The sequence below is a fragment of the Vipera ursinii genome (assembly GCF_947247035.1).
Source record: "Vipera ursinii genome assembly, chromosome: Z".
Classification (NCBI taxonomy): Eukaryota; Metazoa; Chordata; class Lepidosauria; order Squamata; family Viperidae; genus Vipera; species Vipera ursinii.
Window position 1 is genome coordinate 73923454 of NC_139517.1, and position 25598 is coordinate 73949051.

At 41.8% G+C, this 25598-nt stretch overlaps 1 protein-coding gene across 1 annotated transcript; it reads right to left on the reverse strand.

The window, feature by feature from the left end:
- Positions 1-3146: 3146 nt before the first annotated feature.
- On the reverse strand, positions 3147-19296 carry EIF1B (eukaryotic translation initiation factor 1B). Its single transcript, XM_083378595.1, has 4 exons — positions 19040-19296; positions 11590-11753; positions 6356-6457; positions 3147-3738 (listed from the first exon to the last, which is right to left on the reverse strand). Exons 1-4 carry the CDS (start codon positions 19068-19070, stop codon positions 3694-3696), a joined length of 342 nt encoding a protein of 113 aa, XP_083234721.1. The 5' UTR covers positions 19071-19296; the 3' UTR covers positions 3147-3693.
- Between the last annotated feature and the right edge of the window lie 6302 nt (positions 19297-25598).

Consider the following 25598-nt stretch of genomic DNA (forward strand, 5'->3'; position numbering starts at 1 on the left):
TCCCAGGTAGTCGATTTTTTCCTGATGGAATTCACACTTCGATAATTTAGCATATAAGTGGGCAGCTCGCAACTTCTTCAGGACTGCTCTGACTAGTTTGATATGTTCCTCTTTGGTTTCTGTGAAGATAAGGATGTCATCGAGGTAAACCAGGACCCCCTTATATAGGTGCTCTCTCAGCACGTCATTAATTAATTGCATAAAGACTGCGGGGGCCCCTTGCAGTCCGAATGGCAATACTTTGAATTAATAGCACCCCATTGGGCAGTTGAATGCAGTCTTCCATTCGTCTCCTTCCTTAATCCTAATATGGTAGTATGCTTCCCTCAGGTCTAGTTTGGTAAAAATCTTTCCTTTCGATAGGTGGGATAACATATCCTTCATTAGGGGAAGGGGGTACAGATTACATTCACTAATTGTGTTCAAATTTCTATAGTCCACAACCAAATGAAAGGACCCATCCTTCTTCTCCCTGAACAGAACCGGGGCGGCCACTTTGGGTTTGGCAGGCTCAATAAATCCTCTTTCTAAGTTTTTCTTTATGAATCTCTCCATTTCTGCCATTTCCCTTGGGCTCATGGCATACATCCTGGGTTTTGGGAGTTTTGCCCCAGGTTTGAATTCTATGGTGCAGTCTGTGGGGCGGTGGGGGGGAAGCTCATCTGCTCTTTCCTCACTGAAAACCTCAGCCAGGTCCCTGTATTCCTCCGGTATCTCTGGTAATCCCTTCTCTTTCCCCACTGCTGCTGTCTCCTCCCTCTGGGTTGGGGGGGTGCTTTTGGAGTCTACGTTCTTCTGCCCCCCCTTTGGGAAGTTGAGTTCTGCTGTCCTCCAATTTATCCCGGGGTTCCATTTCTTCAGCCATTCCAGTCCTAGGATCATTGGGCATTCCATGCCTGGGGCCACTATAAACGTTATGTCCTCCTCATGGGGCCCCAGTGATAGGTGGATTGGTAAAGTGGCTAGGGTGGCTGGTCCTCCCCCTGCTATTGTCCCATCTAATTGACTAAAAGAGATTGGATGTTTTAGCCTCCTCACTGGGATGCTCAATCTCTCCACCAGCGTTGGGCTGATAAGGCAGCGGATGCACCCAGAGTCTATCAGAGCTTTTATTTTGGCTGCTTCAGGCATAGGGGAAGCTAATATAGTCACTGTCTTAAGTATGGGTGGAAGGGGTCCACTTACCAATGGTTCTCCCTCTGAGCTGTCTTCCGAGTTGTCCACCGTCCCTGCGGTGCAGGCCGGAGTCCAGTCCCAGTTCCTGGCAGGAATTGTGGACTCTACAGCCTCTGTCCCCTTCATGGAAGATTCTTTTGTGTTGCCTTGGGGCTTCCCCGGCTTCTTGGAGGATGATGCCTCTGGTTTTTGTGTGTGTGGGGGGGCTTTTGAACAACATTCTGCAGCACGGTGGCCCTCTCTCCCGCAGTTGAAGCAACTTGTTGATTTTTTGGCTGTGGCTGGTGGGTTTTCCCCCTCGCGTGTTTGCTCGGGTGGCAGGCGGCCCCATGGTTTTCCTCTGCGGTGTCTCTTCAGTAGGTCTATTTCCACTTCCTCCGCCAGGATGTACCAGTCGAGGTGGGATGGGTCTCCTCGAGGCAGGCAAGCATCATACAGGTCGTAGTTCAGACCGTCTTTGAAATGGCTAAGGAGGATGTCTTCTGGCCAGTTCAGCTTGCTGGCAATAGCTCGGAATTCTTGGGTATAATCAGCCACTGCTCGCCTGCCCTGCCTCACCGTTTTGATTCTCTCCCGGGCCTTACGGTCAGCCAAAGGATCCTCGAACCGTCGCCTCAAAGATGACATGAATCGGTTGAAGTCGTTGAGTTCTGGGGCGTTGGAGTCATGCAAGTTCACCACCCAGTCTGCAGCCATCCCGTCCAGGGCAGATTGCACAATTCGGATGCGTGTTTTGTCACTGGGGATGTCCCGTCCATACTCTTCCATGTAGCTGAGGACTTGGGTTAGGAAAAATCCCAGTCGTGATGGCTCCCCCTTGAATTTGACTTCCAGGGGCAGGAGTCTTTGGCTGGAGCGTTGTCTGCGCCGTGGCCGGTATTGCTCCTCATCCTGGTCCCCATCTGTGGTTCTGGGGGGGGGTGGGTACTGCTGAGGCAGCAATTCCTGTTCCATTGGATGGCCCCAGGGTTTCAGGTGTTGGATCCCCTCCGTTACCTTTCCAGTTGCGTCCCCAGGCGCTGCCTCGGTTGCGATTTTCAGCTCTCTCCTCCCTCAGTGAACTCAGGGTTGCTTTCATCAGATCAATGGCCTTTTCCAGGATCCGCTCCTCCTCGCTGGCGTGCAGGGAACTCTCCATCTCTTGCCTCCATTCCAGTTGGTGGTTACTACGCCTCAGGGTCTTTTCTCCCGAAGCCTTTTCCCACTCACTTTTCCTTCCAACGCCCATCGACCACCGGGGTTTTCGGTCGTACTGCTCCACCGCTTCTTCCCCGGGGGAATATGCTGCTTCAGTTTCCCATTGTCTCTGGGATTCCATTTGGGGGGAAGACTCCCCCTCCATGGGGCTTCCCTCCTCTCTTGCTTCGTCGCCAGACATTTGTATTTGTTGCAAAGTCCCCCGGTAAGGTTTTCCCTTCCAGGTTGACTCTTAAAGCAGATTCCGTCTACTGTCAGGACCCACCTCAATCCACATCTTAGGAAATAAGAACTCTTGGATGCAAGTTTAGTCCAAAAGGAAAATGTTTACTAGGAAGGAATCGATTGTGGGAATACAAGACGGAATCTGAGAAAAGTTACATTTCAATCCTATATAAACCATTCCCATTCCAGTCCCTCCCCTCATCCATCTGGTCAGGCTGTCGTCAGTTGCTAGGTGTCAGGTCCTTCCATGGGAAAGGGAACTCTCCTTGGTTTTATGGTTATTGCTTCCCTTTTCAGTTGTAAATGAAGATACAAACCAGATCTGTCTGTCCCCCTCCCTTCCCCCGTTAAAACATCCCCTGTTGTTTGAAAATCGCTTTAGTAACCATCCTCTCCCCCCCCCTCGGAGAGATGGCAGAATCCCCAGTAATAGCACGTTGTTCTACCTATACAATTATGAAATGTGATATAAATGGATTCTGACACCTATTCACCTGGTTATTCAGGATGGACACCTTTTTCTTCAAGCACCAATATCTTCTATAACAGATCATCCTATCACATTTCTTAAGAGTACTGATTAGACAATATAATTCTCATACATGCAAGGAATAGCTAATAGTTTCTATTGGACTGCTAAGTAATAATGAAAACTTTATGTCAATTTAAATGCTTGAGTCTTAGCTTCTGAAATTTGAGCTGGCCTGATATTTAGTTAAAATCTGATTATATGTTTAAATTGGCTGGAGTATATAAGGCATTCTACACAAATGGTTAAGATAAAGAGAGTTTATTTAAGCTGCAACACACATGGTTTTAATACATTTAAATCAGACAAATAATAATACACTGAACTATCAGCAGTAAAACATTTCCATTGGAAATGCATTAAAATTCTTAAGCACTTCTTTTTTTACCATCTTACTGCAGTCTTCTTATGTGTTTCTAATCTACAACCCATACCTTTTCTGTAATCATGCAAAAGCAAATCAGAATTTGAATGGGAAGTCCATTTACTATAAAGAATCATATTTCACAGAGTAGCTCACTTGATAAAATAAAACCTATAGAGTTCTTCAGGTAAGTACACACATTTCAGAAGCCATGAACTTTCAGTTGTTCCTCTTTAACAATGCCAACCTGCAGAAAATATACAAACACCAGTAAGCCCTTGGCAGTTAGGACTAGAAATGTCACATAAAATAAATCCAGATATTAATCGAAGTACAATGATGAGCAGTTGAGATTGGTACATAGTTACATATAGCAGCAGTTTTCAGTTTACAAGTCAAGCTAGAGAACCCTCAAATGCTTCCTTAAAACTTCCTACAATAAAATCTTAACTATTCAAATATATGGCATTAATTGCGATATTCAAAAAACCAAATGTTAAGAGTCAAGCTGTTACATTCTTCCATTTAGACTCAAGCACCGGGAGATGAAGCGTCGGAGACGGGGCCTAGAGAGCGTTTGGAGGTCCAGCCGATCTGAATCCGACCGATTGCGACTAAGAACCCATATTAGGTCTTATCTCGCAGCGATGAGGGTGGCGAGGTCTAACTACTTCGCTGCCCTCATCGCGTCCGCAGATAATCGCCCGGCCGCCCTGTTTAGGGTGACCCGCTCCCTCCTTAATCAGGAGGTGAGTGGGGAACCCTTGCAGGGGCGTGCCGAGGAATTTAGTCAACATCTGTCGGACAAAATCACTCGGATTCGGACCGGTCTGGACTCCGACTGGGCAGTATCGGACGATCAGGACACGAGCGGTCTTGTCAATGTTACCTGGGAGGAGTTCGATCCTGTAACTCCGGAGGAAGTGGACAGGATTATGGGGAGGCTGAGCTCCACCACATGTTTATTGGACCCGTGCCCTTCCTGGCTGGTTTATGCAGCCCGGGAGGGGACACGAGGCTGGTTCCAGGCGGTTATATCTCCCTCTTTGAGTGAGGGTAGTTTTCCCGCCGCCTTGAAAGAGGCGGTGGTAAGACCTCTCCTCAAGAAGCCTGCCTTGGACCCGGCTGTGTTGAATAACTTTCGTCCGGTCTCCAACCTTCGCTTTCTTGCGAAGGTTGTTGAGAGTGTGGTGGCGCATCAGCTCCCTCTGGTCCTGGATGAAGCGGATTATCTAGACCCGTACCAATCGGGCTTCAGGCCCGGGTACAGCACGGAGACGGCATTGGTCGCGCTGGTGAATGATCTCTGGAGGGCTCGGGACAAGGGATATTCCTCTGTCCTAGTCCTATTAGACCTCTCAGCGGCTTTTGATACCATCGACCATGGTATCCTGCTGCGGCGTCTCAGGGGATTGGGAGTGGGAGGCACGGTTCTTCAGTGGTTCTCCTCCTATCTCCTGGGACGCTCGCAGTCGGTGTTGGCAGGGGGGCAGAGGTCGAACGCGAGGCCTCTCGTTTGTGGAGTCCCTCAGGGGTCGGTCCTCTCGCCTCTCCTGTTCAACATCTACATGAAACCGCTGGGTGAGATCATTTCTGGTTTTGGAGTTGGGTATCATCAGTATGCTGATGATACCCAACTTTTCATTTTGACCCCAAACCACCCCAGTGATGCCCTCGACGTGATGTCCCGGTGCCTGGAGGCGGTCCGGGTCTGGATGGGGAGGAACAGGCTTCGACTCAACCCTGACAAGACTGAGTGGCTGTGCGTACCGGCATCTCGGGATATTCAGGACATCCCACCCCTCACTATGGGGGGTGAGTCATTACCTCCGGTAGATAGGGCTCGCAACTTGGGAGTCCTCCTAGATTCACAGCTCTCCCTAGAAGACCATATAGTAGCTGTGACTAGGGGGGCCTTCACCCAGGTTCGCCTGGTGCGCCAGTTGCGGCCCTATCTAGACTGGGATGCCTTACGTACGGTCACTCATGCACTCGTGACCTCTCGTCTTGATTACTGCAACGCTCTCTACATGGGGCTACCCTTGAAGACCACTCGGAGGCTCCAACTGGTACAGAATGCAGCCGCGAGAGTTGTATTGGGAGTTTCCCGATACTCCCATGTCACACCTTTGCTCCGCGAGCTGCATTGGCTACCAGTTGTCTTCCGGGTGAGGTTCAAGGTGTTAGTAATGACCTACAAAGCCCTTCATGGCATGGGTCCGGAATACCTTGGGGAGCACCTGCAGCCGGCGTCAACTTCCCTCCGCCCAGTACGCTCCCACAGAGAGGGCCTCCTCAGGGTGCCACTGGTCAAAGAATGCCGACTGGTGGCCCCCAGGGGGAGGGCGTTCTCTGTGGGTGCACCGGATTTATGAAACCATCTTCCGGTCGAGGTCCGGATGGCGCCCGATCTCCGCTCCTTCCGGCGCGATCTTAAAACCCATCTCTTTAAACAAGCTGGCCTGGCCTGATGGGACGGGGTGGGATTTTTATAAATGAACTTTAATTTTAATCTGTATTAATTTATTATGGGCATTGTTTAATCACGTTTTAATAATTTTTAATTTTTGTATCTAGTTTTTATGTATTGCCCTGTTCACCGCCCTGAGTCCTCCGGGAGAAGGGCGGTATATAAATTAAATAAATAAATAAATAAATAAATAAATAAATAAATAAAGATTAAACTCTATCAATTTAGAGAAGACAATAAAGCTCACAAAACTAACAAATTTCTATTTTGTTATCATGTTCGGACCAAAAGTATATTAACAATTTTCAAGTATTTGTTTAACCTAAATAAGCTATGTGCATTGTAATATTTGAGTCAGCAGTCTGAATTGAAAGAGTTGTAACAAGTTACTCACCTCTAAAAGGAATTGGCAAATGTTCTTCCTCTGGTCACCCTGTAACTGGATAACTTCCCCGTATTCAGGATGTTCAACCACAGTACCATTACAAGCAAATTTCTGCAGAAAAACATTGCTATATTCAGTGCCAACAAATTGTTTTTCAGGTACTTGATGCTATTTCCATTACAGATAATCCTTAATTTACAACTATTAATGAATCTGCAATTATGATTTTAAGCCGCATAATTAAACAGGTCATCATTTGACTACACCCAATTTTATGAGCTTTTTTGTAGTGATTACAGGTAGTCCTCAAGTTACGAACGTAATGGAGCCTGCCCATTCCATTCGTATCTCAAGGATTCGTAGGAGTGAATCTCATACCTTGAATGCAATTCACTTCCAGTTTTTGCCCACGCACTTACTAATTTAATGCGTGGGTATCTCAGGGTGGGGAAGGCCACGGGGGGCCTAGTGATGGAACAGGTCATCTGCTTCAGTCCACCCAAGCCCCCTCACTGAGAAACTTCCTGGGGTCCCCACAATTGCTCCGCTACCCAATCCTGCCAGGTCACTTACGGACCTTGTGAGTGAAGAACTGTCCCCTGTCCAGCCTCTTTGTTTCTTTCTCTGCTCTGGGCAAGAGCAGAGGGAGGCCTCCGAGGCCCAGAATGGACATCGGGAAGCACATGACTGCCACCCCTGGCCTCCGTTCTGGGCCTCAGAGTTGTGGAGGAGGCCTTAGAGGCCCAGAACAAACCTCCAGAGGCACCTCCGTTCTGAGCCTCAGAGGCCTCCAAGGACCTGAACGGACCTCTGGAAGCATGCAAAAGCCTCTCACAGCCTCTATTTTGGGCCTCGGAGGCCTGCAGGAGGCATCCGGGGCTCAGAACAGACTTTCAGAGGCCCACTGCAGTATCCTCCATTCTCCTTTCCGGGTGTCACCAGCCCGGAAAAGGCATCTGACACATGTATTGAGCCTCCAGAAGCATGCAGAAGCCTCCCAAGGCCTCTTTCTGGGTGGCAGCAGCCCAGAAAAGGCCTCTTATGCCTGTATTGGAACTCCAAAGGCACTTGGGATCCTCCCCCAGCTTCGGTTCCATTCTCTGTTGTAGAGAACAGAGCCCAGAAGTACCATGCGATCACACAAGACCAGTAGCGTGAGTTCTCGCTCCACTGATCTCATGTGATCTTGCATTACTTAGGCCTCCATTCTCTGCAAATGCACCAAAGGCCTGGAGCAGCCAAGAAAGCGAAGGATCTTGATCTTCGCAAGATTGAGTATCCAAGGTCTAGTACCTAGTCCTAGGGTAACCGAGGGTGGCAGGGTGAATGTTGCAGTGCCACTGCAGTTGTTCGTAACTGTGAACAACTGCCATGGTGTGGCAACATTTATAATTTTGGGACTTTTTTGTAAACACTAGGAAGCACTTATCACATAACCTTGAACATTCATTAAGGGAACGCTCATAACTCGAAGATTACCTGTATGTGGCACCCATAAAGCAAATGCGTGTTGGTTAAGCAAATGCCTCAATCCTTGAGTCAACCCATTCTTCATTAAGGAGACTTTTTTTGCAGTTTCCAGCAAAAATGTTATAAACTGCAGTCACAAAACTATGGCATGCTGCAAATGGATGTAAATGTGAGCTGATTACTGAGCGCCCAAAATATGGTCACATGACCACAGGGGGGGGTGAGTGGTGGCTGTCAGAACTTTGAACATGGGAGATCTGAACCAGATTAAAGTGCAAGAGAGTCATATTTAAGAAAATAAAACAAAGTATAGATATTACATTTTAAAACTAAATAATAATAATTTAATCAACAACAATCAAAACATTGGTCTCCTGATGTAAGAGGGAGTCCTGCACAAGCTTACTGTCACCATGTGACAAAACTCCTTCTCAGTCTGCGCTATGGTAACCTCAAGTTCCCTTAGCTGATGCAATTAAACTGAGGCAGCAAGCTTGTGCCTATTCCCCCAGACAACAGGCAGGCAGATTTCTTGCATACAAATTTGTACTTACCGTATTTTTCGGACCATAAGACGCACCCAGTTTTTAGAGCAGGAAAACAAGAAAAAAAATTCTTTCTCCTTCTCTCTCTCTCCCTCTCTCTCTCTCTTTCTCTCCCTCCCTCTCCCATTGTCCCTTCCTTCCTTCCTTCCTTTCTTCCCTCCCTCTTTGTCCTTCCCTCTCTGCATTAGAGCAGTACCCATGGAGGCGGCCCTGCAGCCCGGCTTTCTCTTGCAGAAAGCAAGCTGAAATGGAGTGAGGGAGATTGCCAGAAATGTGAATCGGCCGATCTCGCGCTCCTGCAAACTCCCTCGCTCGGTTTCAGCTTCCCTTGCTACAAGAGAAAGCAGGCTGAAACGAGGCAGATTGCAGCAGCGCGAGATCAGCCAATTCGCATTCCTGGCAATCTCCCTCACTCCGTTTCAGCCTGCTTTCTCTTGTAGCAAGGGAAGCTGAAACCGAGCAAGGGAGAGTGCAGGAGTGTGAGATCGGCGTTTCTCAGCACATGCCGATTCGTGCTCCACTTGCAGAGGTTGGGGCTGGCCATATGGATCCCCTTCGGACCATAAGACGCACCCTCGTTTTTCCCCATTTTTGGGGGGGAAAGTGCGTCTTATGGTCCGAAAAATACGGTAGTATGGCAGAAGCCACACAAAACATTTTTTTTCATACATGAGATGTAAAAAATTAAAGGGAACATTGCAGGGAGGTGGTAAGAGGAAGCAGGAGATGTGAAAGTGGTGCATGGCATTCTTCTGATCAGAGCTCTGATGTCTTTCCTGGGATCTGCTGATGCCACACTCCCTGTTTAGGAGTCACAGTCCTGAGTGCTCCTAACTTTGGCGTTTACTTTCCACAATTTTTCCAGCTGATCCTTCAGGCCTAGTACTTCTCCACCTTCTGATACTCCTTCCTTACGTTCTCAATTGGCACATTACATCTATCACCATCGCTGTCTTCTGATCCTTGTCTATTATACTACCACAATGTATGGTTGATTGGCCACTACCTCCTGTCAGTCTGGTTGTGTAAGTCCCAAAGGACCATAGCTTTCTTTTCTCCACAATCTTTTATGGGATCTCCCATACAGCCTTAGGAGAGTTTAGCTCATATTCTGTACAGATATTTTTGTATACAGTGTGTACTGTTCCTGCCTTCATCTTACATTCTGCTGGGAGAGACTGTCCCTCGAGGCCTCCCCGCACAGTCTCACCTTGGGTCCTGTCTAGTGTGGCACAGCCTTCTTTCCATGGATCTGGTGCTTAGTGCCTGTTCTTGTGCTGCTACGATCAATGCTTCAGTGCTGTCTCTTAACCCACCCTTTCTACCCACTGGAAAGATTTCTCAATTTGTGCCACCTCAATTATAATATTTAGTTAAGTTTTAGTTATAACTAGATTCTACTTCATTATGTTGATGCATTAGTCAAAGAAAAAAAATATAAATGTGTATTTTTCAAAGTAAGTATGTGGCCTGCAAGGATTCTTATGTATATTTACTTCCCCCATTTCTATTTGAGTTATACCCCACTGCATTATACCATATAATTCTGACTATAAGACATAGCTCTAATCTTTCAATTGAATTTTGCCAAGGCACTAGTAAATTTAAGTTTATTATTCTGAAATAATAACAACAACAACAACAACAACAACAACAATAATAATAATCATAATAATAATAATAATAATAATTTGGAAGGGACCTTGGAGGTCCCTGCTATCGAGCAAGGTACCACCTATACCACAGGTCTGCAACACGCGGCTCCAGAGCCGCATGCGGCTCTTTCAGCCGTCTCCTGCGGCTCCCAGTCCTCTGCCATGTGCAGTCCCCCCCCCAAAAAAGTGGGACTAAAAAAGTTCAACCAATCAATTCAAATAGGCAGGGTAGGTGCATATCTCGCTTTGGCTCCACTCTTCAGTCAAACCCTGTTCTGCGCATGCATGCATGTATGCGCATGTGCACACATTTTTTTGCGGCTCCCAGTTTTTCCTTTTGTGAGGGAACCGGTTCCGAGTGGCTCTTTCACTGTTTCAGGTTGCTGACCCCTGACCTGTGCATTTGATTTTTCCTGCCTAAATGCAGAACCTTACTTTTTTCACAATTGAATTTGATTTTGTTAGATAGTGCCCAGTGTTCGAGTCTGTCCAGATCCTCCAGTATCTTAAGCCTATCTTCTGGAGTATTGGCTATTCCTGCCAGCTTGGTGTCATCTGCAAATTTGATGAGTTCCCCATTTATCCCTTCATCCAAATCGTTGATGAAGATGTTGAAGAGCACTGGGCCCAGAACAGATCCCTGGGACACCCCACTACACACTTCCTTCCATGTAGATGCGGTTCCTTTGAGGACCACACGCTGAGTACAGCCTGTCAGCCAGCTACGAATCCATCTGGTGGTGATGCTATCTAACCCACATTTTTCTATCTTATCAAGTAGTAGGTTGTGATCTACTTTATCAAATGCCTTACTGAAATCCATATCTACAGCATTCCTCTGGTCCACTAGTTTTGTCACTTGGTCAAAGAATGCAATAAGGTTTGTCTGGCACGATCTGTTTTTGACAAACCCATGTTGGCTTTTAGTAGTCCTCCCAAATAAATTATTATGGCTTTCCAGTAAATACCATTTACAGTTCTACATCTGATTATCACTAGTTAGTACTAGTTGTTCTACTTCTATTTCATATAGTTTTAGCATATTTCATGTAAACTTCATATTAGATCTCTTTATCCACCATTTTAGTTCACTCATATATTTTAGAAAGGTAGTATATTAAAATTTTAGTTTGCTTTTAAATCTGCATTTTCCTGAAATAATTGTTATTAGCAAAGAAGTAGATTAGCACAATATTAACGAATATTCTAGGAACAATTGATATTAAATTCTGATTATATTTTGCAATATTTCTAATCGTAAGGATTAGAGACCTTAATCCTTTCCAAATGTGGCAGTTTTAGGAGACTCTATGAAATCAATTTTATCACCATTACTGCTCAAAAGAGTTTTCAAAAATCAATCGGAAGTCAATTGTTTTTTAAAAAACATTTAGCACTTGTTTTTACTAGCTAAAACAAAAATTATTACGTATATTGGCATAACACAATTTCAGAACTATCACAGCAGTTTTAGCATATCTATATAAATTAATGTAGAGATATAAATGTATGTACTTTCAGTTTGGACATTCTTAGTTCAAACATTTCAAAATCCAAGAAACAGAAACTTTACCTTTTTGAACGCTTTCACAAGCTTCTTTTTGTCGTAGTCATCAGCAATTCCCTGAACAGTCGTTAATGTCTTTCTGCCGTTTCGCTGCTGGATCCTTATATGGATGTAGTCTTCAGTCCCTGCCGGGAGTAAGTCGTCACCCTTAGTTGCATCAGCAAACGGGTCTGAAAAGGGAAAATTCATATAATGAAAATGAAATGAAATTCATTTATACATTTTCTAAATAAAGATATACAGGTTGTCGGTACCCTAAAATTCTCTTCATCATTTTCTAAGTGGAGAAGCTAATTATACCTCAGGAGGTACATGTTTGAATTCCTTAGAAGAGTAGCAGTCCAGATTCGCTGTACCTATTTAATAGTTAGTACTCCACGATTTAATACCAAGATATGATTAGATTTTTTGCATTTTTTGCACACATCCCAGTGATGCTTCCTAAATACAAGAACTGTTCAGATGTGAAAATTGCTTTGCAGTATTTATAATCTGGGTAATATTTGAAGTCAGAGGGTAAGTTACAGACTGGAAATTTCCTGGGATGTGGCAATTAATTGGCTGCTGGGAAGCTGTTTCTCTACTTTGATTTGTTCGTACCATAAGGCTCAGTCCTAGGTCTTGGTTTGCAAGCGATACAACAGAAGGATTGCTAGGTAAGATTTGTCTTTCTGCTGATGACACAAATGTGTGTAATACGAGTTGATGTTCCTGGAGGTATTTGTAAGACGGTAAATTATTTGACATTGCTGGGAAACTGGCAAAAATGTGGAAAATGCAATTCAATGTTTGTAAATGAAAGATCATGCACTTGGAAAAAAGAATCTTCTAACACTGTCTTAGGGATACAGTGTTAAACAGAGTAACAGAAGAAAAGGATTTAGATATGTTCAGAGCAGATGATGCAAAATAAGTAAACAGGCAGCTGTAATGGCAAACAAAATACTGGGATGCATCTCTAGAAGGATCACCACCAGGAAAAGGGAGATCATAATTTTGATACTTAGGGCTTTAATCAGATCCCATTTGAAACAGGATCCAATTCTGGAAACCTCATTTTAAAAAAGGTATTGATAAGGTTGAGTGAGTCCAGAGATAGACAACAAAATGATGCAAGATCTGAGGGACAAACAAATCAGTAGAGATTGGAGGAACTGAATATGTACAGTCTGATGGACAGAAGGGAAAGGGGAGACATGATTGAAACCTTTAAATACCTTAATGGTGTAAATAAATTTCTAGAAGGCAGTATTTTCAATATTAAGCAAAAATCAAGAGCATAGAGGCGTAACCTCAATCTGGCAGGAGGGAAATTCAAAAGTAAGTTAGGAAGTATTACTTCACACAGAGAGAGTAGTGGAAGCTTGAAATCAATTTCCAGTGGAGATAATGAACATGCTTGAGATAAGCACAGGTCAATCATTGACAAAAATTTTAAAAATAAAATAAACAAAAATTTCAAAGAGCAGACTGGCTGGACCAGTATGTCTTTTTCTGCCATCAGTTTTCTATGTTTCTAGGACATGAAGAAAAGCTTTCATTCCAAAATCTTTATTTTCTATCAACAAATTATCGTAATTCAAGAAAGAATGGATGAGAACAAACTGCCACCTTAGAAGGAAAGCAAACCCAGACTTCTGGTTTGCGTCGTAACAACACGGCCGAGAGATTAATAATAATAATAATAATAATAATAATAATAATAATAATAATAATAATAATAATAATAATAATAATAATTTGGAAGGGACCTTGGAGGTCATCTAGTCCAACCCCCTGCTCAGGCAAGAAACCCTATACCATTTCAGGCAAATGGCTGTCCAGTCTCTTCTTAAAAACCTCGTGTTGGAGCATTCACCACCCCTGGAGGCAGGTTGTTCCACTGGTTAATTGTTCTGTCAGGAAGTTTCTCCTTAGTTCTAGGTTGCTTCTCTCCTTGACTAGTTTCCATCCGTTGCTTCTTGTCCTGCTTTCAGGTGCTTTGGAGAATAGCTTGACTCCCTCTTCTTTGTGGCAGCCCCTGAGATATTGGAACACTGCTATCACATCACCCCTCACTCTTCTCTTCGTTAAACTACACATACCCAATTCCAGCAACCATTCCTTATATGTTTTAGCCTCCAGTCCCCCAATCATCTTTGTTGCTCTTCTCTGTACCCTTTCTAGAGTCTCAACATCTTTTTTACATCGTGGTGACAAAAACTGCATGCAGTATTCCAGGTGTGGCCTTACCAAAGCATTGTAAAGTGGTATTAGTACTTCACTTGATCTTGATTCTATCCCTGTTAATGCAGCCTAGCACTGTGTTGGCTTTTTTGGCAGCTGCAGCACAATGCTGGCTCATATTGAAGTGATTGTCTACTAGGACTCCGAGATCCCTCTCACAGTTACTACTATTGAGCAAGGTACCACCTATACTATACTTGTGCATTTGATTTTTCCTGCCTAAATGTAGAACCTTACTTTTTTCCCCACTGAATTCCATTTTGTTAGATAGCGCCCAGTGTTCGAGTCTGTCCAGATCCTCCTGTATCTTAAGCCTATCTTCTGGAGTATTGGCTATTCCTGCCAGCTTGGTGTCGTCTGCAAATTTGATGAGTTCCCCATCTATCCCCTCATCCATATCGTTGATGAAGATGCACTGGGCCCAGAACAGAACCCTGGGGTACCCCACTACACACTTCCATGTAGATGCAGTTCCATTGAGGAGTACGCTGAGTACGGCCTGTCAGCCAGTTACGAATCCATCTGGTGATGATGCTATCTAACCCACATTTTACTATCTTATCAAGTAGTAGGTTGTGATCTACTTTATCAAATGCCTTACTGAAATCCAAGTAAATTATATCTACAGCATTCCTCTGGTCCAGTAGTTTTGTCACTTGGTCAAAGAATGTAGTAAGATTTGTCTGGCATGATCTGTTTTTGACAAACCCATGTTGACTTTTAGTGATGACTTTGTTTGCATCAAGGTGTTCGCTGATTTGTTGTTTGATTATCTTTTCCAGAATCTTCCCAGGTATTGAGGTCAGGCTTATAGGTCTGTAGTTTCCTGGATCTATTTTTTCCCTTTTTTGAAGATGGGAACTACATCAGCTCTCTTCTAGTCCTCTGGTAGTTCCCCAGTGCTCCAGGATCTTTGAAAAATATAGGTCAGTGGTTCTGAGATCACGTCTGTCAGTTCCTTGAGAACTTTGGGGTATAATCCATCTGGTCCTAGTGATTTGAACTCGTCTAGGCTGGACAGGCGTTCACTTACCATTTTTTTGCCTATCTTAACTTGCATTTCTATTCTGTTTTTTATGGCAGTGGTTTTGGTAGGTTGGACTGTTTTTTCCCTTTGTGTAAAGACAGATGCAAAAAACGAGTTAAACAGTTCTGCTTTCTCCCCTAGATTGTAGGGCTCACACCACACAGCTGGTTTTCCCCTGCCAGGGGACTCTTTAATGGGTCTAAATTTGCCCCAGAGAGGCGATGAAGGAGGGCCCCCCCGTCGATCACAGAAAAATGGCAGTCGATCTGTTTGATCTGGGGAAAGCCCTCCAAACTGGCAAGAGAAAGGCTAGCTGCACTTCCATGACTAGCCCAGGTTACAGACAACCGAAGCAAAAAAGCTTGTTTGGAAATGGGTGAGAATATTGATCTTTTCTAATTTATAATTGGATTGCCTGGAAAAGACCCCGAAGAAGAAAAAAAACCATCCAAAGGTGAGAAGGAAGGGGATTGCAGCCCTACCCTTCCATAGACGGAAGTGGCATTTTAATTTTTATGGGGGACAGAAATATGTTGAAGTAGAACTAATATAAAGCTATAGTTTGGACAAACAAAACTGAGGAAATTGTTAAGATTTTAAAAGAGTATTGGAATGTAACTACAAGAAAATATTTTTTTGTTAGAAAATGAACATCTAATGACATCTACTGGTGGATCAGAGTATAGCACTACAACTGTCTTGACTGAGAAATTGGCAAGATGCCCAGAAACAGATAACTTGTTCCTTTGATCTCCAGTGACTCTTAGTTTAATAGAGCAGGGCTTTTCAACCAGTGGTACGGTACCACCTGTGGTACATTGGCACCTGGCAGGTGGTACGCGGCCATCCTAGAAAAGTGGTAGCGGGGGAAGGGAATGAGCAGCACTGTGCAAGCCTGAGCGAGAGATGGCTGGAGCTGCAGGGCTGTCAGGGCTCAGTGGAAGCGCCAGGATCAGCGCCAGGCTCCAGCTGGAGCTCGGTGCTGATCCTAGCGCTTCTGAGCCCAGAAGAAGTGAAGATCATCTGGAATGTGGCAGCACCTCCAGAGTCTTGTGATTTACATTCAGATGCTTGGCAACTGATTCATATTTATGACGGTCACAGTGTTGCAGGGTCATGTGAAGTGACCAAAACCTGCTGCAACCATCCAGCAGATGGGGAGGGAATAAAAACCAAATTCCTCCCACCCTACCCCCGCTGCCAATCCTCAACAGAAATGCTCACAACAATGAAAACCTTGGACAGGAGGAAGAGCACTGCCTGGCGGGCAGGGAGGTGTCTTGCTCGGCTGTGGTTTCGGGGGCACTTTTTCAGTGCCATTGTAACTTCAAACAGTCACTAAGCGAACTGTTCTAAGTCGAGGACTACCTGTACCTTATCACTTTTTTCCTTTTTTTTGGTCATCAAGTTTTTGACACCTTGCTAGGTGACTGGTGGTACTCGGTTGTTGCCATATCCTAAAAGTGGTACAGTGGGTGAAAAGGTTGAAAAGCCCTGTAATAGAGAATAGCTGGGAACAGAGGAAAATACATTGGGCTATAGTGAGAACTACAATTGTTATAAAAACTGCTGACCTTTCTGGATTATAAACATCTACTGAGCTTTGACTTTTAAGCTTATTGCAGAGAAAGAAAAGCTATTGCAGAGAAAGCTATTGCAGAGAAAGAAAAACATTGACTTTTGGCTACTTTTGAAGGGTGGAGGCTCTTGGATTGTTCTTAGGTGGTTGAACATTTTGGACTGCAAACTTTGGTTGATTGATAATTGTACCCCTGAGCAGAGGAACTATTATAAAACATTGCTTTTAATGGTGGATTAACAACTGGATTATAATGGCCATACATAAACCATAAGAACTATACAAGATTTTGTTGCATGGACCTTAAGACTGGTTGTATTAGTTAAAGCTAATACTCGGGGATTATGGTATTTTTGATAGAATATCTGGAGGGGATAGATAAAATGGATGCTGCATATCTAACAAAATGTGGTAGAAAACCACATCCAACATTCTCATCTGAAGCCCCCAGCCTGATATATCAGGGATCTGCAGGAGTGACACCTCAAGACAAGGCAAACACCTTCCAGGAGGAAATGTATGCTATGCTGCAATCAATTCAAAAGACAATTCTTTCATATAAAGAAGACACAAGAAAAAAACATGATGAGAATAAAAATAATCTAAACAATATGAGCAAATCCTTAATCTAAGCTTACAATGAAAAAAACTCTCAGAAAATGAGGACAAAGAATGAACAAACAAGTCAAAAAAACAACATAAACCAGAGGAAAATGAACAAAAGTTGGAGGCTACAAATGAAGAGAATTACAGTCTGGCACAAGCAAAGAAAAATTCTACAAGATTTTGTTATAATACTGGAAATGGAAAAGGCACCTTATCTTTCAAGACTTCAAAATATACCTGACGGCAAGATAAAAGATCTGATAAAATAAATTATAGTCAGGAGAATCACTAGAGTTTCAGAGATAAAAAATGAAAAGAGAAGTTGAGGAAGAAGGAAAGTGGGAATGGTTTAATGAATACAAATGGGCAAAATTCCCCCTCAAAAATACTCCACCTAAATTGTTTCTACCATTCCAAACAACATCCATAAAAATACAAAAAAAATCCTTAGTGATTTGAATACACTGATTTGGAAAGTGGCTTGGCAAAAGAAGAAGGCTAGAGTTAGACTTAAGAGAACAGATGATTTGACCTATCAGGTGGGGTATTACATGATTAAATATTTGTTTGAATACAGTTAAAAGAATAGATGACTTTTGGGTATAAATGGATTTTATAGTAAGAGAGATATAATTAGAATAGCACTTATTTATGATATGGGAAATGTAAAAATATTGGGATGGCTTAGGTGAGTGAAATGTCTGGACACTTAAATGTAACTAACTTTGAGAAAATCATAACCAACAAGAATATTTTGAATACTGATGGGAAACTAAATTCAAGTAAGAGCTTGAAAAACAGGGTCTACATTGATTCAATAAAACCTTGAATTGCAAATACAACTGAAACATAAGCTGGTTAGAAAAGATGTTATATGCTGATATTATTGTTATTTGTATAAATACTAGAAAAATGTCTATATCTAATTTTATATGTATTGATAGTACCAAGCAATGTATTTGCCTAATGCTGGTAAAATGAAAATATTACTGGAAAAAAAGAAAATATATTACTAACATGTTAACTATGGATTTATAAAAAAATAATTACTATTAATCATTGTTGAATATGTGAACCCAGACATGTCGTTTACCAAGCTGTGTGTGTGTGCACACACACACACACACACACAAACACATAAATTCTTACAATAGAAAAAAGAGTGATATGCAGTGGTGAGTATCTCAGGAGTTAGAATTATACTGATAGAAGACTGCAAAAATGCAAACAAGATCTGATAACCAAGTATGTAAGTCAAATAGTTTTGAATAAGGATATTTTAAAAATCTAAATATCAGATTTTAGTCATGTATACAATTATTCTTTGAACTAATAAGAGTATAATTTGCTAGGACAAACACACACATTTAAGAAGAAAAAGTAAGTGGCATTTCGATCTGTCACTAAAACTTAATGTCAGAAGAAGGCTCAAAAGGATTAATTAAGCTCTCAATTAACTTTTCAATTAACAGATGACCACTAGCATTTGGGACCAGGGAGAGGCCAGAAGATCCTGGCGCCCTCCTCCTAAAGCTGCTGGGAAGTTCAAAGATGTGGTAGAAGAAAGCGGGCGGGCGGGCGGGCGGGCATTCTCGGGCAGCGATTTTATATACCTCCCCGTTTCTCAACCAACGCATTTTGGAGTACCTACGTCAATATTAAACCTGCAGAGCTCCAAAAGGAGCGCTATTCCTCATGCTCAATCCCGTGCCCTAGACAAGCACTGCCTGATTAAACACTGGTTTTAAAAAGTGGCGAATACTGGCTCATCGTCCTCATAAGATTCACGGCCAGCGTGATGGACGTGGGAAAGGAGACCAATTTAATAGCAGACCGCAGTTGCAGCAGACAGGCAACGGAGAAAGGGTTGGAAAACGTAAAGAGGGATGGGGGAGGAAGAAACGGAGGGGAGAAAAGCCCAAACCATGAACAATTTCCCTGCAAAGAAAAAACCGCAGCTGGTGCCGATGCGTCCTCTTGTCACTGAGGCAAGAGACAAAGGGGGACCCATTTCTTACCGAAGGATTGGAGATTCTGGATAGTGGACATGCGCTTCTGTGGCTGGGCGCTGCTCGGGGGGAAAAGACCGCGGCTGGGTTTGCCCGGATTTTCTCAAGTTCAGCAGTAGAGAAAATGTAAGGAAAAATGAAAACAAACGGCGAAACCCGCAGGGCAGAGAAGACCCGGCTGGGGGAGGGGGGATGGGGGATGCTGCGTCTACAACAGTAATAGCGACGCTTGCTCGCAAAATGGCCGACGCCTCTTATTTCGGCTCTTGTTTTCCCTAGACAGGGCATGTGATGGTAATAGGGTTTCCGTGGAATCCTGGGAAATGGAGTTTCTTCTGCTGAAGAAACTTAAAACCATCTTTGGACAACGAACTACAACTTACGAAAGGCGTGACAGAACAGATTCTCAAAGCACGATCACCTGTTAGTCGGAAACTATGCTGTGCGTGTTTGATTTAGGTTTAGCGTGCAGTTTGAATATTATTTGTAGTTTTGCATGTTGAATAAAAAATGTGGTTTATTCAGTCGTGGCTAAAGCAAAATTAATTTTTTCAGATGTAAAAATACAACCAAAACCTGCACAAAATGAACGTCAAGGGGGAACAAAAGTGTTGGTAGAGTATACAAGATAGTCTTTGAATTACGGCCACAATTAAAACCAGAATTTCAGTTGCTGAGCAAGGCAGTTATTAAATGAGCCATGCCCAATTTTACAATTTTTTGCCATGGTTGTTAAGTGAATCACTGAAACTAACAATCATGTAGTCATTAAACAAATTTGGCTTCCCCCATTGACTTTGCTTGTCAGAAGCCAGCTGGGAAGGTTCATAAATAGCTTTCATATGACTCCAGGATGCTGCAACTGTCCTAAATATATGCTGGTTGCCAAGTGCCCAAATTTTGATCAGATGATCACAGGGATGCTGTGAGCAACATAACTGTGAGGAATGGTTGTAAGTCACTTTTTTGAGTGCCATTGCAATTTTAAACTGTCACTAAATGAATGTAAGTTGATTACCTGTAGTTAAAAAATCAATGTATATAAAACCATCATAGCTGCTATCTTAACCTCTTAATCACATGCTGCAAATAAGACGAAAGAGAGAAATGCAAAAGGCTGCAATCAATTTTGAGAACTTGTGTTATACTTAGGTCTGCTAATCTTCTCAGAATATTAAACAGAATATTAAAACCCTGTCACAGTCTTAGTTCTCCATAATATGATTGAGCTTTTTGCTCAAAAATTCTTGGATGCTGCTCTATTAGCAGAATTTTTTTTCTGCTAATCTCAGAAACATGGAGTTGGTCTGCGATGAACTAAATGTATTTTGCATAATTGTCAAAGGCATTAGTCAACACGTATTTCCAAATTTCACCCTTTCACAGAACAAAAATATAGGTAGTAGTAATATAACAATATTATATTTATTTTTATTAAATTTTATATGCTATCACCATAATGATAATAAAATCACTATTAATGATGTGAACAACTTGTTTAGTAAACATTTTCTAAAAACCTGAGAAAATCTAGGAGTTCTCTCTGGCAAGGTGGAAAATTAGATTATTTCAAAGATGCATGAAGGTCAGCTCAATCCAACAGCAGGAGCTGTGGCAAGACTGAGAACATGCAACTTTTAATTTTATTACTTACAGCAACCTGTCAATTACCTTCCTTGGAGGAAAAAGATGACATAAAATAGTGCTTTAGGAAGGTCATTTTGTCCATTCTGGTTGACAGTGATGAGTATACAGTGTTAGCATTCAGATCACGAAGAGAATTGATCCCTGTCTCAGTTCAGATCTTAAATATCTTTTAACAATGATTTGTGCAGCTCAGTCTAGTATAGTATGTCAAGGGAGAGAAGTGGCTGTCTTTTTTTGTTCTTCTCTGAGCATTTTTGTGTCTGCTTAATACAGTGAAATATTAGCATCTGTGTCATCCTTTCACTCTGAAGTCTTCCATGTGTATTTGCATGGTGAAATGAGTCTGAACATTGATTCAAGTAAATGTTTTTACTTTTGATTTTTGAAGTACAAAGGATAATGTTCTAAAGTGGAGAAGACAAAAGACATGAAGCATATATGATATTGACTAAGTCATCTTCAGAAAACAAGGTTGCAAGTTTTGAAGGGGGTTGATATTTCATGAGTAAACTAATTACCGTAGCTAAAGATCAGGAACAAAAAATACATGCAATCTGTATGGAATCTCAATCGTGTATTTCACAAAATATTAATAATTCATAAGGTACAGAAGTTAAAAATGGCAGTCTTTACCAGTTTGACAGCTTTCTGATATGTAAAGATTCAAGCATCATCACCTTTTTGTGAATATGAATTCAGGTTTCACACATATTCAGATTGTAGAGAAGTTACTGTAAGAGGTAGTCAAAAGAAATCTAGAAATCAGGAGCCATGATGTAAGGAAAAGGCAACACTGGAAGTAGAAGAAAGCAATCTAGGATAATGGAATGGAACCACTTCGATAAACAGGACCACCACAGGGCTTATTGCATTACTACAAAGATGTTCCTACTTGTAGTTCTATAACTGCAACCTATAACTGCAGTTTACAAATCTACAAGGTTTGAACAGAGCTGCATCCAATCGAAATGGGTCAGTATCATTTTTATTTTTATTTTTTAATTTATTTTCTAGGGCAAGATAACTGAAGTAACCTATTAGAGTTCTCACTCCCATTTCTTGAGAAATGAACATTTTAAAATGCATTATATAAAATATAAGACAATAATAAGTTATGCAGTTCATTCTTGCATCCTGTATCACAGAAGATAGCTTGAGCCATCCCATTTCGCCAGGCTGGCATAAAAAAAGTGGGACTTGTAAAGAAAATGGCCTCCAATATGCTAGAAGGAAATTTTGAGGGCGATATGGATGGTCAGTTGCTGCAGGCTTGAAAGTAATCTCCCTGCCCATAAAAGCCAGGGAAAATTCCTGTGATGTCCTGTGTTTTAATGTATGGTGAGGAATATATACAACAGAAATATAGGAAGATGATATCTGTATTTGAGAAGAATCTATTTTATCTTCCTGATTGTCTAGGCCAGCCATTGGATCATTGCTACTTTGCCACCATCCGCATTCAATGTGAAAGGTAAGGAGACTGGTAGCCATTATTAAAACATTAGCCCAGGTGCAAGTTGCTTCATATTTCCAGAAGCAACTAGCTGCATATGTAAATATGTATGCTTATGATCAATGAAAGGAATTGGTCAAAGTTCTTGTGCTGTCACTTTAAATAATAATAATAATAATAATAATAATAATAATAATAATAATAATAATAATAATAATAATAATAATATACATATATTTAATAATAATAATAATAACAACAACAACCTAGAAAGTGACATAACCAAACAAAGATTAATGGATCAAAGATGTTTCATCATCCATAATAAAGTTTTTACAGATATGGAAATTCAACATCTAGGAACAATGGCTAAAAAGAAAACAACAAGCAATGATGATGAACAGGCTGAAGAAATTGTTCCAATACCTGAACAAACTGACCAACAAACTGACTAACCAGTGGAAGAATGAAGACTGCCCTGTGCAACACTTGAAAGTGTAGAGCTAAGTAATCTAGCGAAAATGCTGAAAGAAAAGATTGAAAACCACATCAAAGAAAACACAGAAAGAAAAGGACTGCTTGCCATCTGTGAAGTGCATAGCAAATGAGTGAAAGATTTACTAAATGCTGTGAACAACATTTAAACTTCCATCCCATCCAGCACACTATATGAAACAAACCAACTATTGTTCAGTACAGCCGCCATTATAACTACAGAATTGGGTTTTAAAATGCCAAAAAAGAAACTCACTGGAACACCAAAGTGGAAAATTTGACTTGAAAATAAAACAAAGAAAAAAACTACAAGGAGATGTCAGCGAATTGACATACTTGAAAGAAGGAAAACTAAAGAACGAAAAGCTGAAAAATAGTTTATACAAAAAATATAACCTGGAGGAAAAAACAATAACAGAAATCATGGAAAACTTAAAACAGCGTGTAATAGCAACAGCAAAGAAAATTGAAAGATATGAAGGACGAATAAAACAATATTGTGAAAACGTCCAGTTCAGAAGAAACCAGCACCTCTTCTATCGGTCACTTGATGAAAATAAAGTCCAAACTACTGTTCTACCATGTAAAGAAAAAACCTTGAACTTTTGGAAAGAACTGTGGGAAAACCCATTGGAACATAATAAAACTGCCTCCTGGATAAAAGATATCCAAAAACAATCAACACAAAACAAAAGGGAGAATATTGTAATAACCACCAATATGGTTGCAAAATAAGTAAAGAAGGTCAAGAACTGGAGTGCACCTGGCCTGGATAAGCTGCATGGATACTGGTTGAAACATCTCACCAGCCTCCATCACCGCATGGCCACCCAGTTTGATGAAATGCTTCAAAATGCCACAAGTGAAGAATGTTAACAGCTGGTCGAACATACTTGATAATGAAAGACCCTGAAAAGAACACAGAACCAAGCAACTACTGCCCAATTACTTGTCTGCCAACAATGTTCAAACTTTTTACAAGAATACTGACAAATTCAGTATTCAATCATCTGATGGAAAACAATTTGTATCTCACAGAACAAATAGGAAATTATAAAAAATCAAGAGGAACAAAAGATCAGTTGCTCATTGACAAAATGGTACTTAAAAATGTAAAACGACGAAAAACAAATTTAAATATGGTGTGGATTGATTACAAGAAAGCATTTGTCTCATTACCTCACAGTTGGATTAATGAGTGTTTGGAAAACTTTGGAATCAGCAAAAACATCTGTACATTTTTGGAAGCAAATATGCAAAAATGGAAAACAGTTCTAACAGCAAATGGGGAGAACATTGGTGAAATCAACATCAGACGAGGAATCTTCCAAAGGGACTCACTTTCACCACTACTGTTCAACATTGCATTAATTCCATTGACAATAATATTACAAAACACAAAACTGGGATACCACATCTCAAGCCAGCATGGCAAGATAAACCATCTACTATACATGAATGACTTAAAATTGTATGCGAAAAGCCACACTGAACTTGAATCAATACTCAACACAGTTCAACTGTTTAGCAGCGACATCAGAATGGACTTTGGACTTGGAAAATGTGCTATATTATCCATGCAGCGAGGAAAAATGGGAAAAATATAAGGAATAGAATGGGAAATGGAGGTATCATGAAAGCACTAGCAAAGAATGATGGTTACAAATACCTAGGCAAAGCTACAAAAAACTGCGCTACTTGGAACATCTTACATTTTAAGGAGATGCCTGGTTGATACCTAGGACGCTGGCAGCAACCTGTGTCAACCATTAGTGCCAGTCAATTTGAGTGTTCAGTTGACTGAGTTTCATGTTTTATGAATAAACGCTTAATAATAATGATGATGATGATGAACTTGGCAGTGCCTGGAGACAGCAGAATAGACGAGAAAAAACTGGAGAAGATAACAAAATACAAAGACCTACAAATAGAAATAGAAAGACTGTGGTGAAGGCAAGCAAGGGTAATACCAATAGTAATAGGCGCCTGGGTGCAATCCCAAAACAACTAGAGCACCACTTGAACACCATTGGCATTGACAAATTTTCCATTAGTCAATTGCAAAAGGCAGCCTTACTAAGAACTGCTTCCATCCTGCAACAATATCTATAATACCATCAAACATCCACAACTGCCTATCCCAGGTTCTTGGTAAGGACTCAATAGGTAGACAAAAATGCCAAAACCAGTCTGAACATCTGGCTGACTGTGCGATGATCAATAATAATAATAAAGTTGGAAGGAAGCTTGGAGGTCATCTAGCCCAACCCCCTGCTCAGGCACAAAACCCTATACCATTTCGAACAAATAACTGTCCAATCTCTTCTTAAAAACTTCCAGTGTTGGAACAGTCACCGCTTCTGGAGGCAGGTTGTTCCACTGGTTAATTGTTCTGTCACTCCTTTTCTTGGTTGCATCTTTCCAGGTTAGTTTTTTGCTGCAGAGTTTTGATCACTAGGTTGTTCAATTTATTGTTGTTTCTGCCAGAGAGATCTATCAGACCTGCTATGTGGTCTGCTTCTACTAGATTGAATTTGTAACAATGCTAGGCCAATAATGCAGTGTTCTGAGGAGCAACCAGAGTTAGTAATAATTGCCCTCTTTCCCATAAACAGGAAGGAGGGGGCACTAGGCTAGGTTTGATTCAAGATTTAAAGGAATGGCAAGGTATTCACATGGCACCAGTCCCTGCAGGTAAGAAAGAATCTGGAAGAGCCGTGAGATAGGATGGCTAGGAAGCAGGCAATTCTGAATGTGGAAGGTTCCCATCCTCTTCCCATTGTCTGCTCCACAAAGATAGCAAACCATCATTGCAGATGGGAAGGTTAGCCCTTTTCTGTCACTAGAAATCTAGCTCTGAAACTTTACTTACATGAAGAAACATGTGAAGATAATAGGCTAATAACATGGTCAAGCAAAAACAACTAATTAGTTTTCTCCTTAACAGGAAAAGTGTCCTTAAGGAATCTAAAA

Excerpts from the sequence above, each read along its gene's own strand:
- EIF1B (XM_083378595.1), bottom strand. The coding sequence starts at position 19,070 with ATGTCCACTATCCAGAATCTCCAATCCTTCG. Across the intron at positions 6,458-11,589 it reads TTGTGAAAGCGTTCAAAAAG|AAATTTGCTTGTAATGGTAC; the intron begins GTAAAGTTTCTG and ends GTTTTTCTGCAG. Across the intron at positions 3,739-6,355 it reads TTTGCCAATTCCTTTTAGAG|GTTGGCATTGTTAAAGAGGA; the intron begins GTGAGTAACTTG and ends TATTTTCTGCAG.